This window comes from Pseudomyrmex gracilis, unplaced genomic scaffold (assembly GCF_002006095.1).
Source record: "Pseudomyrmex gracilis isolate BER0280 unplaced genomic scaffold, ASM200609v1 scaffold_261, whole genome shotgun sequence".
Classification (NCBI taxonomy): Eukaryota; Metazoa; Arthropoda; class Insecta; order Hymenoptera; family Formicidae; genus Pseudomyrmex; species Pseudomyrmex gracilis.
Genome location: NW_018020845.1, coordinates 3,060 through 16,042, shown reverse-complemented (window position 1 = coordinate 16,042; position 12,983 = coordinate 3,060). Strand labels below are relative to the sequence as shown.

At 33.1% G+C, this 12,983-nt stretch overlaps 2 protein-coding genes across 4 annotated transcripts; one reads left to right on the top strand and one right to left on the bottom strand.

Annotated features, from left to right (window-relative positions):
* Nucleotides 1–504: 504 nt before the first annotated feature.
* On the bottom strand, nucleotides 505–6,855 carry LOC109859443 (intraflagellar transport protein 80 homolog). 2 transcript variants are annotated; one of them, XM_020437725.1, is made up of 16 exons: nucleotides 6,561–6,855; nucleotides 6,217–6,401; nucleotides 5,712–5,822; nucleotides 5,243–5,421; nucleotides 5,040–5,129; nucleotides 4,778–4,915; nucleotides 4,575–4,699; nucleotides 4,150–4,398; nucleotides 3,809–3,972; nucleotides 3,237–3,434; nucleotides 2,990–3,140; nucleotides 2,596–2,767; nucleotides 2,158–2,280; nucleotides 1,838–1,977; nucleotides 1,614–1,758; nucleotides 505–1,519 (listed from the first exon to the last, which is right to left on the bottom strand). In XM_020437725.1, the coding sequence occupies exons 1-16, from the start codon at nucleotides 6,653–6,655 to the stop codon at nucleotides 1,427–1,429; spliced, it is 2,358 nt and encodes a 785-aa protein (XP_020293314.1). In that variant the 5' UTR covers nucleotides 6,656–6,855; the 3' UTR covers nucleotides 505–1,426. The 2 variants fall into 2 exon arrangements, with proteins under 2 accessions (XP_020293314.1, XP_020293315.1); XM_020437726.1 differs by having other exon boundaries at nucleotides 2,182–2,280.
* Nucleotides 6,856–8,386: 1,531 nt separating this feature from the next.
* On the top strand, nucleotides 8,387–12,801 carry LOC109859410 (protein hunchback-like). 2 transcript variants are annotated; one of them, XM_020437661.1, is made up of 3 exons: nucleotides 8,387–8,966; nucleotides 10,183–10,508; nucleotides 10,675–12,801. In XM_020437661.1, exons 2-3 carry the CDS (start codon nucleotides 10,381–10,383, stop codon nucleotides 12,275–12,277), a joined length of 1,731 nt encoding a protein of 576 aa, XP_020293250.1. In that variant the 5' UTR covers nucleotides 8,387–8,966; nucleotides 10,183–10,380; the 3' UTR covers nucleotides 12,278–12,801. The 2 variants fall into 2 exon arrangements, with proteins under 2 accessions (XP_020293250.1, XP_020293251.1); XM_020437662.1 differs by having other exon boundaries at nucleotides 8,693–8,702.
* Nucleotides 12,802–12,983: the final 182 nt, after the last annotated feature.

Sequence of the window (12,983 nt, the reverse complement as noted above, 5' to 3'; positions counted from 1 at the left end):
CTACTCGCAGCCGTTGTTATCGTTCTTCTTGTCCCGGTCGCCGTACTCGTGGTCGCGCGACCACGTTTCCGAGCGGACGCGACGCGGAATACTAACGGAAAACGGAACGCGAAACGTTCCCCGCTCTTCCGGCTTCTTCTCTCACCTTCGGGGTACGAGATTCTCGCGGACGTTCCGAGCGGATCGTGCAAGTGCCCCCGCGAGCGCGCACGAGGTGTGCGCAGTGATGGGGAGAACGTGGGATAGGATCCGACGCGTGCGCAGATCGAAGCGGAGTTGCAAACTCTGACCGGCTCTAAGCGCCGAGAACATGGAGGTGGTGGGAACACGCACAACACGCCATAAGTTCTTCTTGCTTGAGTGCGTGTCCCCCACCTCCTCGGTGTTCTCGGGGTGCCAGCCGGTCAGAGTTTGCAACTCTGACTGACGGCCGATTCCTTCATACCTCTCGATAGCTATCTTCTGGATAAATTCCTCTGAGAACCAATAAGGAGAACCAATTTTGGGAGATATCTTCTAGATAAAGTTTTCGAAAACTTATCTAGAAGTGAAAAAATTGGCTGTGAAAGTTTCTTCAATCGTCGGCAGTGTATGTTCGATGCATATGTATTTTGTATGCGAGGAAATTGATAAGCAATCGACAATGTTTTTATAAATTTTGCTTTCTTGCAAATTGTGTGAATATCAATATTTGTTGCGACGGTAAAAGAAATTTGTGTATATGTTTCTTCTAGTTCTTTAATATCTTTGTTATATATAATATATGTACATTTCACATTTTATATATAAGTTGGACTTTTATATGGACTCTGTGAAATAGAAAAAAAAAACAAAATTTCTGGAAAGTAGAGCAGAACGCGGATTTATCAAAATCAATCACGTGGTCAATGACGTAGTGACGCATGCGTAAAATAAAAATTATAATGGCTTGTCCATGATCTTATGTGATCTAACTAATAACTCGCGAATGAGCGAACACAGCGCGCTTTCGTTATAGTTATTTCGAAGTTTTAGTAAGTAGTTACTTTATATAGAATCAAGATGCGCGCCATATTCAATTAGCTTTGTTTTGTACATATATGTATATAATTTTATATTGTTACAAGAGTGTACAACTTATCTTATTAAATATATATGTATATTTACAACAGATAAGTTATTGACGAATACTATATCTAAATTATCGATAGATGGAAATAACGTTACATAAAATTATTAACAAATGATAACAAAATGTTGTCTTTATTATAAATTAATTTTATCTTTCGACACTTCTCTTTATGGATTTATGTAACGTTTTATAATTTTGCATTGAAAAATTCGAAATTTAACTAAATTAATTCGTAAGTACTTGAAATGTGAACTTTTTTTTTACGCTATTGTGGAAAATTGTAATATAAATTAAGAGAGGATGCTTCAAGTTCTCTTAAGTTTCTTTTTCATGACCCAACGATGCGGACTGATCTTGTTCAATATTTACTTGTTCCTCGATATTTTGTATTTTATTCTCATTATTTTCCTGAAATACGCAGAAAATTTAAATTAGAGATAAATTAGTTTATTTTTTTTTTTTTTTATTCATTGGTAAAATTCTGTTACGCGACATAGCTTACTAGATGTTTTGGTTGTGAGGTGTGTGCCATTAGTGTAAGAAAACTTTGGTTAATTTCATTCTTATCAATATTGCGCAAATATTTTGTCCTCGCTTGTAAAATCTCTTGGAGATATTTTTTATGTCTTATTGTTAACTCCAAAGCCCTGATACCGATAAAGTATTGTTAAAACAATCCAAGGATAATATTTACCGTGATTATGTTTTATATGATATTTAACGAACCTATTCCAATTGTAAACTTCGATGTTAATACGTATAGCTTCCTTAATCAGACCGTTTTGCAATAATAGTCCTTCTGCTGCTAATAAATCGCCCGCTAACAATGCCATTTCTGCATTTCTTTCAGTTGTATTCGGCAAATTCTGCAAATTTATATTAATTAGTTTTTCAGGGTTTAATTAAAAGAAATTATATATATATATATATAAATAGTCATCGATAATTAATGTCTGTAAACATTAAAAACAGAGAGATTATTGATAACATTGTAATGATGAGCAATATATATATATATAAAAATACAATTTAAGAAATATAATTACTTTAATGTAATTAATATAATCTACTTTATCGTATCTGTTAATTGCTGCGTAAGCTTCTTCCGCAACATGCAAATCTCTGTTGTCAGTTGCTATAACAGCCATACAAGTCCATAGTGTTTCATTCTGGAAACAAAATTTTGTATAATTCTGTATACCGTGACAATGGCTGCGTTCAGAAAAGTAAGCTGCTTTGAAAAAAAAATTCAGCTACGTGATGTTTAAAACGTACAGAAATATAATTGCATATGAAGAAATTAAAATTAATTCATGTATATACTTTATGGAAAAATGCATAATGACTTCTTTTCTAATATTTGTCAAAAATGTTTCGTTATGACGAATCATCTTGGTGCAATCATTGCAAAATCGTCGTCATTCACGATGCCATTTTTGTGCAATATATTTTCACAATATTGGGAACTGTATTCTGTATCTTACCTGAGCCACGCGACAAAGCGAAAGTGCTTCCTTTAATCCTTTGTTCGATATATGTTCATGCAATCTTGTAAATAGATTGTAGAAGGAAGAAGCTACAACAGCACCGTCTCCTCGTCTCACCATAACAATACCATTGCGAACACTTACAATGCTGGGTTGTTTTCCAAACTCGCTGTGTTGTAAAAAATTTTGTAGTACTTATATTGCTGTTACATTATACGGAACAAAACTTCATTAGACATCTATTAGATCGCACAAAGCTGTTGACGTCTAATGAACGTATAATGGAGTTTTCGTCTGTGTAAGAGTATTAACAATTATATGTATAATTTTTATTCTTGAATGTACAAATAAGAAGGTCTTGAATTTTCTGCAAAATTCGATATTTTGTTACCTGCTTTCTTTATCGATTCTCGTTCGACGTATTAGTTTGCGATCAGAATAATAAACGCAATTGGGACACAGCCATACTGACAAATTCGCATCTAACATTGCAGCTAACACATTTGCGTCAGTTGCCCATGCAATACTATACGTCATTGTAGCTGAACAATATATGTTTGTAACGGAGTTATTTTAAATTATGAAAAACCATAATATTTACATAAGTTTATATATTTAGTAATCGAATTTCTTTTTACCTATTTTGCAAACTTTTCCAAAACCAGTAGTTCTTATTAAAACCAAATATAAGTCTTTATTGACATCTACTAACGCCATTTGTCGATCCTTTATATCACCGATATAATTTATCGCTACTTTTGTCACATTGTGCGGATGTAAATGCGATTGACCTTCCACTATAGATTTATTATACGACAATTCCAAGACATGAATCACTGATATAAAATAAAATTTTTTATAAATGTAATATATAAAAAGTAATTTGCATAAAAGTCATTTGTTAAAGTGTAACTTGCAGTAATTTATTGTTATAACTCTAATCTTGTAAACATGTTTTTAGATACCAATCCTGTAAATCCTGATAATTATGTCTGATTCGACTTTTTATTGGTTAAAAAACGTTGCAACATTCTAAATTAAAAAAATAACATTAGTTTTGATATTTTTTTAGTTTTTAGAAATCCCTGCATTAAGTAATTAATAAGATATCTAATTTTCAAAAATCGTTCGGATTCAAGTTCAGAGGGATTTACGAGATTTACAGGGTTAATATGTGTTTGTTTGTATCTTACGTACGTTCCACACTCACATTTCTCATTACTTTGATCTCTAATAATCAAAGTATCTGTACATAACGATATGCCAGGAGGATAAAGCGGTTCTTGAGAAAAACCTTTCCATTTTGGCACGCCTAGTAAACGTCCGTGGTAACTGTACAATGATATAGTATTCCACTCAACAATTAGAAAGTGTCTAAAATAAGTTTAACGCATGTATAATAATATAATTATAAATATAAATTAACGTGTAAAAATTTTATATAGATTTCACGTGTTAATAAATTTCTTTTAAAAATTAATTATTTTTCTTTCAGATCTGCAGACGACGCTCTTGTGTGTTGACAGACCGTATATGTTTTTAATCACTTACTTTTCTGCAAGTAACACAGCTGAAATAACACTTCTCTTCAAATTAAATATCACCGGGGTGTTCCAATTAGTTACAGAATACACGTGACATTGTGTAGGTGTAATTATGACCAGATGATCAAAACCGAATTCGAAGTGTACAACTCGATCGGAGATCTCTAATATCTCGCATACTTCGTTACCTATTTCTCTAACTTCGATCACTTTTCTCTTAATTAATATTGCTTCGTAATTATCCCATTGTAACCTTCTGTGTAACAAGTTTAATGATTATAAAATCGGAGATATATACATTACGAGTTATCGATATGATTGAAAACAGAAGTGCAGCATTGAAATCAGCTTTTAATCGATAAGTAATAATTGTATATAGGTGTTTATAGGTACACTATATGTATATATATATTAATTTCTGAAACTTTTTACCTATCTATAATATGTCCAATCACGAGTTTTCCATTACTGCACGCCATAGCTATTTGCATACTATCATTAGACCATGCTATACTGTAAATGCTTCCAGCGGTTATTTTTTCCAAAGAATGCGACCACTAAAATACAACACGATGATGTAATACTACTAATAGATACACACACACACACACACATACATATTGCTTTCTTCTTACCCCATGTTTATCACAAAGTTTCAAGGTATTAAAAGATCCAACAGCAAAACAAGCACCAGAATAACACCAGCTAATTGCTGTTATAGGATAATCACCAACACTGCTATTGTATAATTGATTACCCTTTGCATCCCATATCTAAGTTAGACATTTTATTTTAAGAAAAAGAAAGAAAATTAAAAAACCAGGATAATATTTGCTAATTCAGAGAGGAAAAGCATTGTTTTTTTCTCTTTTTGATTTCTTATATTAATAAAATTACCTTATATCTACAATCTTCACCTCCCGAAACTATAAGCCCATTCGTTTGACTCCAGCAAGCAACCAGAATGAGATTGTCATGTGCGTGCCACTGAAATAATACAAATACACATTTATCACAATGCAGAACAAGAAAGAAAACAGTTTTTCGGCAGATCTTACTAATTTGTCTGCTAAAAAAAAGCATATTAAAAAATATTTAACCCTGTACGGTTTAGAACTGGGATTGATGTGCTGAAGAATCAAACTTGCGCCCTGAGAGTACAATACTGTCGAACAGTCGGGACTCCAGCTGGATGTTAAAATAGGCAGATTTGCTTTTACCAATGTGGATCGAAGCATACCACTTCGGGACCAGATCTTAATTAAACCGTCTTCACCAGCTGCAAACAAAATTTGTGTTTTTCACGAAATAACATTTTGAGACAATTATAATGTATGCATACAGAGGAGTGCACCATATCGTTCCGCTTCAGGGAAAGTATTTCTTTGAAATTTTTTTCTCTTCTGGCTGCTCCTGTTACTCCGCGCGCCGTACTCCTTCGGTCCTCGCCAGCGGCCCGAGATTAAAGGAAAACGACGCGCTGTAATAAAGGCAGCCGGAGGAGGAAATTTTCGAGAAATACTTCCCCTGAAGCGAAACGATATGGTGCGCTCCTCTGTATAAACGTACATGTCAATAATGCAGAACCGTCACTACTCCATTTGCCCGATGTAGTCGCACCTTTGTGAGCATCAACACTTTTCTCGACACGACCTGTTTTATTAACCAAATGAAATTTCCCTGAAAAAGAATAACGTATTAAAAAAACAACTGATTATACTCTGTAACATATTCTACTATACATACGATAATTACTATACTGACAATACCGGTAATTGCTATATTACGTATACGATAATACTCGACCGCACTATCCTCATTATTGTGTAATTAATAAAATTAGATTTTATTTCAGTTTTATTTGACCGCGAAAAGTTATAAAAAGATCGACTTGTCGAACAACCATAGTGGTTTATGGAACGAGAAATTATATAATATACGATTTTTTTGACTTTTAACTTTATTTCTTTTTTTTTTATGTTTCTCATACAAAGTTGTATTATCTTCAGAAACAAAACGTGTCAGCTTGCAACGCATGTTTTCTCAACTTCAAAAAAAAGATAATAACATATACCATCAGCTGTGGTTATCAATAACACATCCATAGATGACTTTTTGGCAATAGAAGCAGTATCAGTGCTGGAACGCGAATGCCATTGCATATCTGTTGGATAAAAATCGTCTGGAAAGACTGTGATAACAGCAGAATGAGCAGTAGTTCCACCCTCCAAATACCAGCATAACAACACATGATCTTCCCTGAAAAAGTTTTTTTTTTTTTTTAAAGAAACAAAAACTTGTATTAAAGATAACAATATGAAGAAATATGAGAGACAAGGAAACCGTTATATAATCTTTTTTAGTGAAATATAAAAAATATAATGTGTGTATTTCTTATATTTAATATTATTTGCTTACCCACAGGAATATATTTCTTCTGTCGAACTCCATGCAACACAAGTGAACAAGCGTTTATGTTCCTCGCTACCTTGTATAGATATCTTGAATCTCATATCGAAAACAACAACTTGTATGCCCCCACAAACGAGCACGTCTAATAATAATTCTAATAATAATTCTTGTAATTATTTTGATTTGTAAAAATGTAGTGAATTAAAACACACATATAAATAAAAACTCTCAAATGTTAGTGATAATAAAATAACTTTTTTCACACTGGAAAGAGCAGATTTTGACAGAAATCGTACGCAGGTTACAACTGTTCACGTACGCATTGTTTTTATTTTAACTTCCATGGCAACCTTTTGACTATAGCATGAACTATAGTATAGTGGCAAAAAGACGCATGCTCTTCACTGTCGTACATTCAAACATAGTATAAAGAAATAATTTTTTGAAGTATTAAGATTTTCTTTCTCTTTCTTTTTTTAAACTAATGATGCTGAAAAATATTTTATTATTTTACGTGTTTAAATTCTGTTAATTTTATAATTATTTACAGAGATATATATATAAATAAAAAATTACGTTTAAAAACAAAGTTATTTATCTACTTCAGAAGGATTCAGAGATTCCTCTGACAGATTTTAAGAGTTTTCCTACTGATATTATAATCGATCTCTCTGCGAATCGTAATAAATTTGTGGGAAGAGGAAACATAAAGGTCTGACAATGAAATTTTCTACAATTGAAAATGTGGACTTCCCCTTAATTTTTCTCGCTTTCAATCGTCATGCGAGCCTGGAACGCGGTTGTATAGTTCGTTCCGTTTTTCGGAAATCTTTTCTCTTACCAACATATATTGGTCTAGAGAAAGAAAGAGAGAGAGAAGAAGAAAAAGAGAAGAAAGAAAGAGAAAACAATAATCACATACATATGTGTGTCGATCTATAAATCTCGAATTGTCCGACTGCCAACGTGTAGTTGGCCCGCATATTAGTTCCGGGGGTGAAAAGGTCGTGCACCCGGTTATTGTTCGATCCTGACCCTTGTGGTGCTGCCGCGTTGACCCTTGGGTGCTTGTTTATCACGCTATGAGCGTCCAGTTTATCTGTAAACAATAAACTCTACCGTGCAGATGTGCATGTTTCGCGATGTACGTTTCCCACGATTTTTTTGATTTTTATTTTTTGATAAACAATAACTTTGTGTTTTGTTTTTCACATCAGTCTGCTATATTAATTTATTTATACAAACTAAGTAAGTAAGTAAAGTAAATAAATTGTTCATTGTTAGAATATGTGAGAAAGATGTTACACTTAAGTCGGGAAATTGTGGCAGCAATTATACGCAATATCAGATTGTTATTGTCAATTACAGGCAAATTGTTGTCTTTTTGACGACAATTGTCTGTTTTCGACAGATTTTCAGTAATAGGATTTAGAAACAATAAAATTTGGAACAATATTTACTCAATTTTTTTTTTTCAGTTCTTGAGAAAATTTCAAAAGACATTTTTGTAACTATTGGATGTCAAAAGATTTTAATCTATGTTTAAGAAAAACATGTTATCTGCTTTGGGATGTAGTCAGCAGATGAACAATAAGTATAGGTCAATCCACCACAAGCGTATGTCAGCTGGTTATATTTGTTCTCTCGAAAAAAAGGGTGTTTGCGTTGCAGCTTGCACTTTGCTACATATACACATATGAATATATAAATCTAATAAAATTTACGTTAATGTATAATATATTTGTTTTTTGCTAACTTTCTGATGTAATATTATATTACATTGTATTATATTTATTACATTATATTTGTGTGTAATGTTATACTTACTGTTACAGCATTGTATTTTTTATTTAAGCAAGTACACAATTGCATTTTGCAAAAATACAAGTTTGTATACGTGGTTATGATTAGGATTAATGGTTAGGATTGACAATTTGAAAGAGAGCAGAATTTACAGAAAAATAAAAATATATTATACGTGAAACAATAAAAAAGAAGAAAACAATAACTTTCGTCGTGTCAAGAAAAAGAAAAGGAAGGAGGCAGCAGTAGTTGCCTAAATCATCTACGAATCCGAATAGTTGCTCCGATTGGATAAACGCACGTAGGAAGGGATGATTACTGCCCCTTCGGCAGGATCTAGATCGTGTAAGCGGTTTTATTCCTCTTTAGAACATAGAATGTCCTTGTCAGTTCATTCTGAAGTATGTCATTCACTGAAATATTCGAAGTTCAAATCTATATATTGGTGTATGTGTGTGTAAGAGAAACATCGTGGTGTGGATTTAACAGTGTTGAATAATCCTTTATATCTTTTTGAATATTCTGTATATTTCTAAATACGTACTAATGTATCTTGCAAAGAGAATTTTTTAATCTTCGTCAGAAGCTGAAGATTGGAATGTGCATCAGGTTTGGCTAAATATATATATATTAATACATATTATTGAGATAATTTTGCTTTGATTTTATATGATTTGAAACGATATAATTTCGATATCATCTAATTATGGCTAAAAAAAAAGTAGAAAAACACATGTTTTAAACTATTTATCTCTCAAACAATTGTTTATAATATTGATATAATAGTTATGCTTTTTTTTTATATCATTCATCAGATTTGCTACGTTATCCGTCATTATTTCTTTCTGAACTAAATATGTCTGTGAAAATTGCGCGTGTAAAACACAAAAAGAAAAGATACTTTCTTTCAGATTTATCACAAGTTTAAATTACGAACAGAAGATAAGGAATTTTGTTTTCAAAGCTGTGTTTATAACCTGTGACTGTGGTTTTGAACTTTTTCTTCATTCATGCTTTCCTCGATATTCGAGCGCTATTTTGATTCTTGATATCGAAAACGCTTACTTGACTTACGATGTCGACGTACGCATTATATAATTCCGCAGACATTTGTGAAAAAATATTAAACAACAAGAAATCGAGTTAAACATGTTCAGTTTAATGATAATCAATTGTTTCAGGAGCGTTTCAAAATATAATATACGTAATATATAAAAACATTTAAATAATATTAAAAAAAAAAAAAAAACAACAGGAGACACACAAATAAAATATGTTGCTTTAAAATCTGCAATTTTTTATCTGCAATTTTATTTATTTATTTTTTTATTCTATTAATTTAGTGGAAAATATTTGTGTTTTTATTGATTTCAGCAAATATATATATATATATATAACTGATATATATATTTTTTTTAATTTACTGGTTGTAAAAATTACTACCTAAGATAATAAAATGTTTATGTACTACAGTCACACACAAACAATAAGATTGTTTATTATATCATTTATATAACTACAGTGTCTAAGTTATATATTGACGAGAAATGAATGAATTGCGAAGAGAAGATTTCCCTTCTCTAACATCGTTTTATTCATTGTTAGTTCCTCCAGCTGTTATATCAGCGACCGATCGACGATATCTACAAGGGGAACCGCCCTTTTCCTTCACGCAATGCAATTCATTTTTCGTCAATGTATGACATACGTACACGTACGTCAAAATGTGTAAACTCTGAAAATCGCAAACTTCACATACATATATATAATAAAAAATGTATTTTAAAAACTGACAAACTAAATGTGTGAAATAAAATTTATACAGAAAGAGAAGAGAACTAGCGCGGAAGAGAACAATTCCTCTGAAGTTGAAGATTTGTTCAATTGCTGCACCTGCAATACAAACTCACTTAGGAGTAGAGCGATTGTTCTTTACAAGCTTGTCGCTTGTCTTTCCGGATATAGAGACTGCAGTAAGTTTGCAAAGCTTATTCGAAGAATTTTTTGCAATCATCGGAACATCATGAGCGAATATCAGACCGATCAATCGACAGATTATGCTTCGAACGTCACAAGCACGATTAACGGTGATATTAAATGTGCGCAAAATATGTCGCAGTATCCGATACATACGTTGGCCACATCGAACAGGTATATATTATTATTGACAATTTCTTTTATTTTATAATACATCGCTATTGTGATTTTAAATTTTTATGATTATATTCATGTAACTTTCAAGTGAAACTTACTCAAAATAAAATCCACTGTCAATTCTTTAAAATAAATATCACATCGGTCGTATATGCATTTTTAGATTCGAGTTTACCGAACAATTAATTAACTATTACACGTCAGAACGCGATAGCACAAATTTGAAAACCGTCCTTGCTCATCTGCCAGCCTTCGCATCTTCTCAGGAAAGAGCGCGCTCTTCTTCCGTTACGTCCGGACAATTTACTGAACATAGCAGCATAGAGGAGGAGATCAACAAATTTAAGTTTTATGTTTCTCACAACAACCCGCATAGCAATACGAAGAGGAAGCAGGGTAAAAGTTGCAAACAATGCAGCTTTGTAGCGAACACGAAGCTGGATTATTGGGAACACATGCGATGTCACATAAAAGGTTTTAACTGTTCGGAGTGTTCGTTCGTTACAAAATACAAACATCATATGAATCATCACTGGCTAAGCGTTCACGACGGCTCGAAACCGTTCAAATGTAAAAAATGTCCGTATTCGTGCGTAAGCAAGTCGATGTTAACTAGTCATCTAAAAAAACACTCCAATATCTATCCGTACAGATGCGCGAACTGTTCGTACAAGACCAAGTTCTGCAACGCGCTGAAGAAGCATCTGCGAAAGAAGGTACATCAACCGGCGATGGTGTTGAACGCCGATGGTACACCGAATCCGCTGTCTATTATTGACGTTTACGGCACGAAACGTGGACCCAAACAGAAACCGACTCCCGTCATTAAAGATGACGACGCGCTTGATCACAACGCCGGCGACGTAACCGATAACAAACAATTTAACTCAACGATAAATTTTCCAATTCTGCCGCTTCAATCGCCGGTCGCTCATTATCTGGCTATGAGCGCGAATAGTTCAAACAAGATGAGCCACAATGTCGTGAATCAAAATCAATCTGTTGTAACTTGCAACGATCTGGTTTCCGCTTTCAATCTATCGAGTCATCTTCTGCTTCGCGAGGACGATACACTCCGCGATATAAGATCGCGGAATAAGATCGATCATCCGCAATCCAACGCGGTAATACATTCAAAAGCGACGAACACTGGAGAAGACAAAAAAACGTCGGACATATTTATTCAAAATCTACGAGTTGCTTGTTTTGACAAAACTGATGTCGGCAAATCTCAAATATCCGATGATACAAAAACTGCCAGCGGATTTTCGTTGTTCATGACAATGGAAGCTGCAAAACTGGCGGCAGAGTCATCTCACAAAGATCACACTGCGGATATTCCGTTGGATCTTCGCGTGAGCAAACTTATCAAGACGAATCAATTGTCAATTACGAACTCGTCGAATACCCTTAGCGGCACCAGTAAACGAAAAGGTAGAGCGGTAAAGCTGGAAATTTGTTCGATAAAAGAGAACAAAATGTCAAAACAGAATAACGAAGAAATAATTTCCGAATCTGCGGACGATCAATTAGATCTTCAAAGAGAAAAGATAACAGAAGCTGAGGATACTGAGGTTGTTAATGCAATCGATGGCGAGCTTATGTGTTACTATTGCGAGATCACATTCGGCAATCTTGTCATGTACACGGTGCACATGGGCTACCACGGCTTCGACGATCCTTATACGTGCAATATGTGCGGTATTCGTTATACTGACAAAGTGTCCTTCTTCCTACATATTGGCCGATCAAAGCACAATGAGTGACGAAAAATAATTCATACGTACAAATATTGACGTATCACTCGAAAAATAATGCATGCGATATTTTACTGATAATATTAGCAACTAGCAAATTGGTCCAATTCTTCCTCGAGTTATCTTAAAAAGACCAAGGTCATATGCTGAATGACCTCGTTAGTAGCACGATTGGAACATGGTAATGATAAGTTAGGGAAAAAAAAAAAATATCGAGTACAAATATCTAGTCGAAAATGTTGAATAAACAAAATGTTTGTTAGTTGGCTTTAAAAGAAAGACAAAATATAAAGAGGAATAAGAAAGTAGAGAGACACATTGTAACATACAGATAAACATCACAAGCAAAGAGAATTTTCCATTTTTTTTGCGGATTTTAATCTTCTGTTCAATGTTAAATTGAATAAAACTATATATTTTTTCATTTTCTTTTAAACATTTCTTGTACGAAAAGATACTTTTGATACTCTATGATGGCATTTATATGAAGATAAAAAATAATTATTAATGAAGAATGTGTGAGAATTTGTTTTGACGTAAATATTTCTTATCTTAATAACTCGACACTTTGATCAAACTTTCTGTTGTAAGAAACTCTATATTTCTTAATTTTTTTGTTATAATTGCACACAATTATAAGAGCAGAATTCTAATTGTGTGTGTGATTCTTATTCTTTCTTCTTCTTCTATTATTTCTTATATTATTTTTTACATA

Excerpts from the sequence above, each read along its gene's own strand:
- LOC109859443 (XM_020437725.1), bottom strand. The coding sequence starts at position 6,655 with ATGAGATTCAAGATATCTATACAAGGTAGCGAGGAACATAAACGCTTG. Across the intron at positions 2,281-2,595 it reads CGCTTTGTCGCGTGGCTCAG|AATGAAACACTATGGACTTG; the intron begins GTAAGATACAGA and ends TTTTGTTTCCAG. Across the intron at positions 1,759-1,837 it reads GAAGTTTACAATTGGAATAG|GGCTTTGGAGTTAACAATAA; the intron begins GTTCGTTAAATA and ends TATCGGTATCAG.
- LOC109859410 (XM_020437661.1), top strand. The coding sequence starts at position 10,381 with ATGAGCGAATATCAGACCGATCAATCGACAGATTATGCTTCGAACGTC. Across the intron at positions 10,509-10,674 it reads ACGTTGGCCACATCGAACAG|ATTCGAGTTTACCGAACAAT; the intron begins GTATATATTATT and ends ATGCATTTTTAG.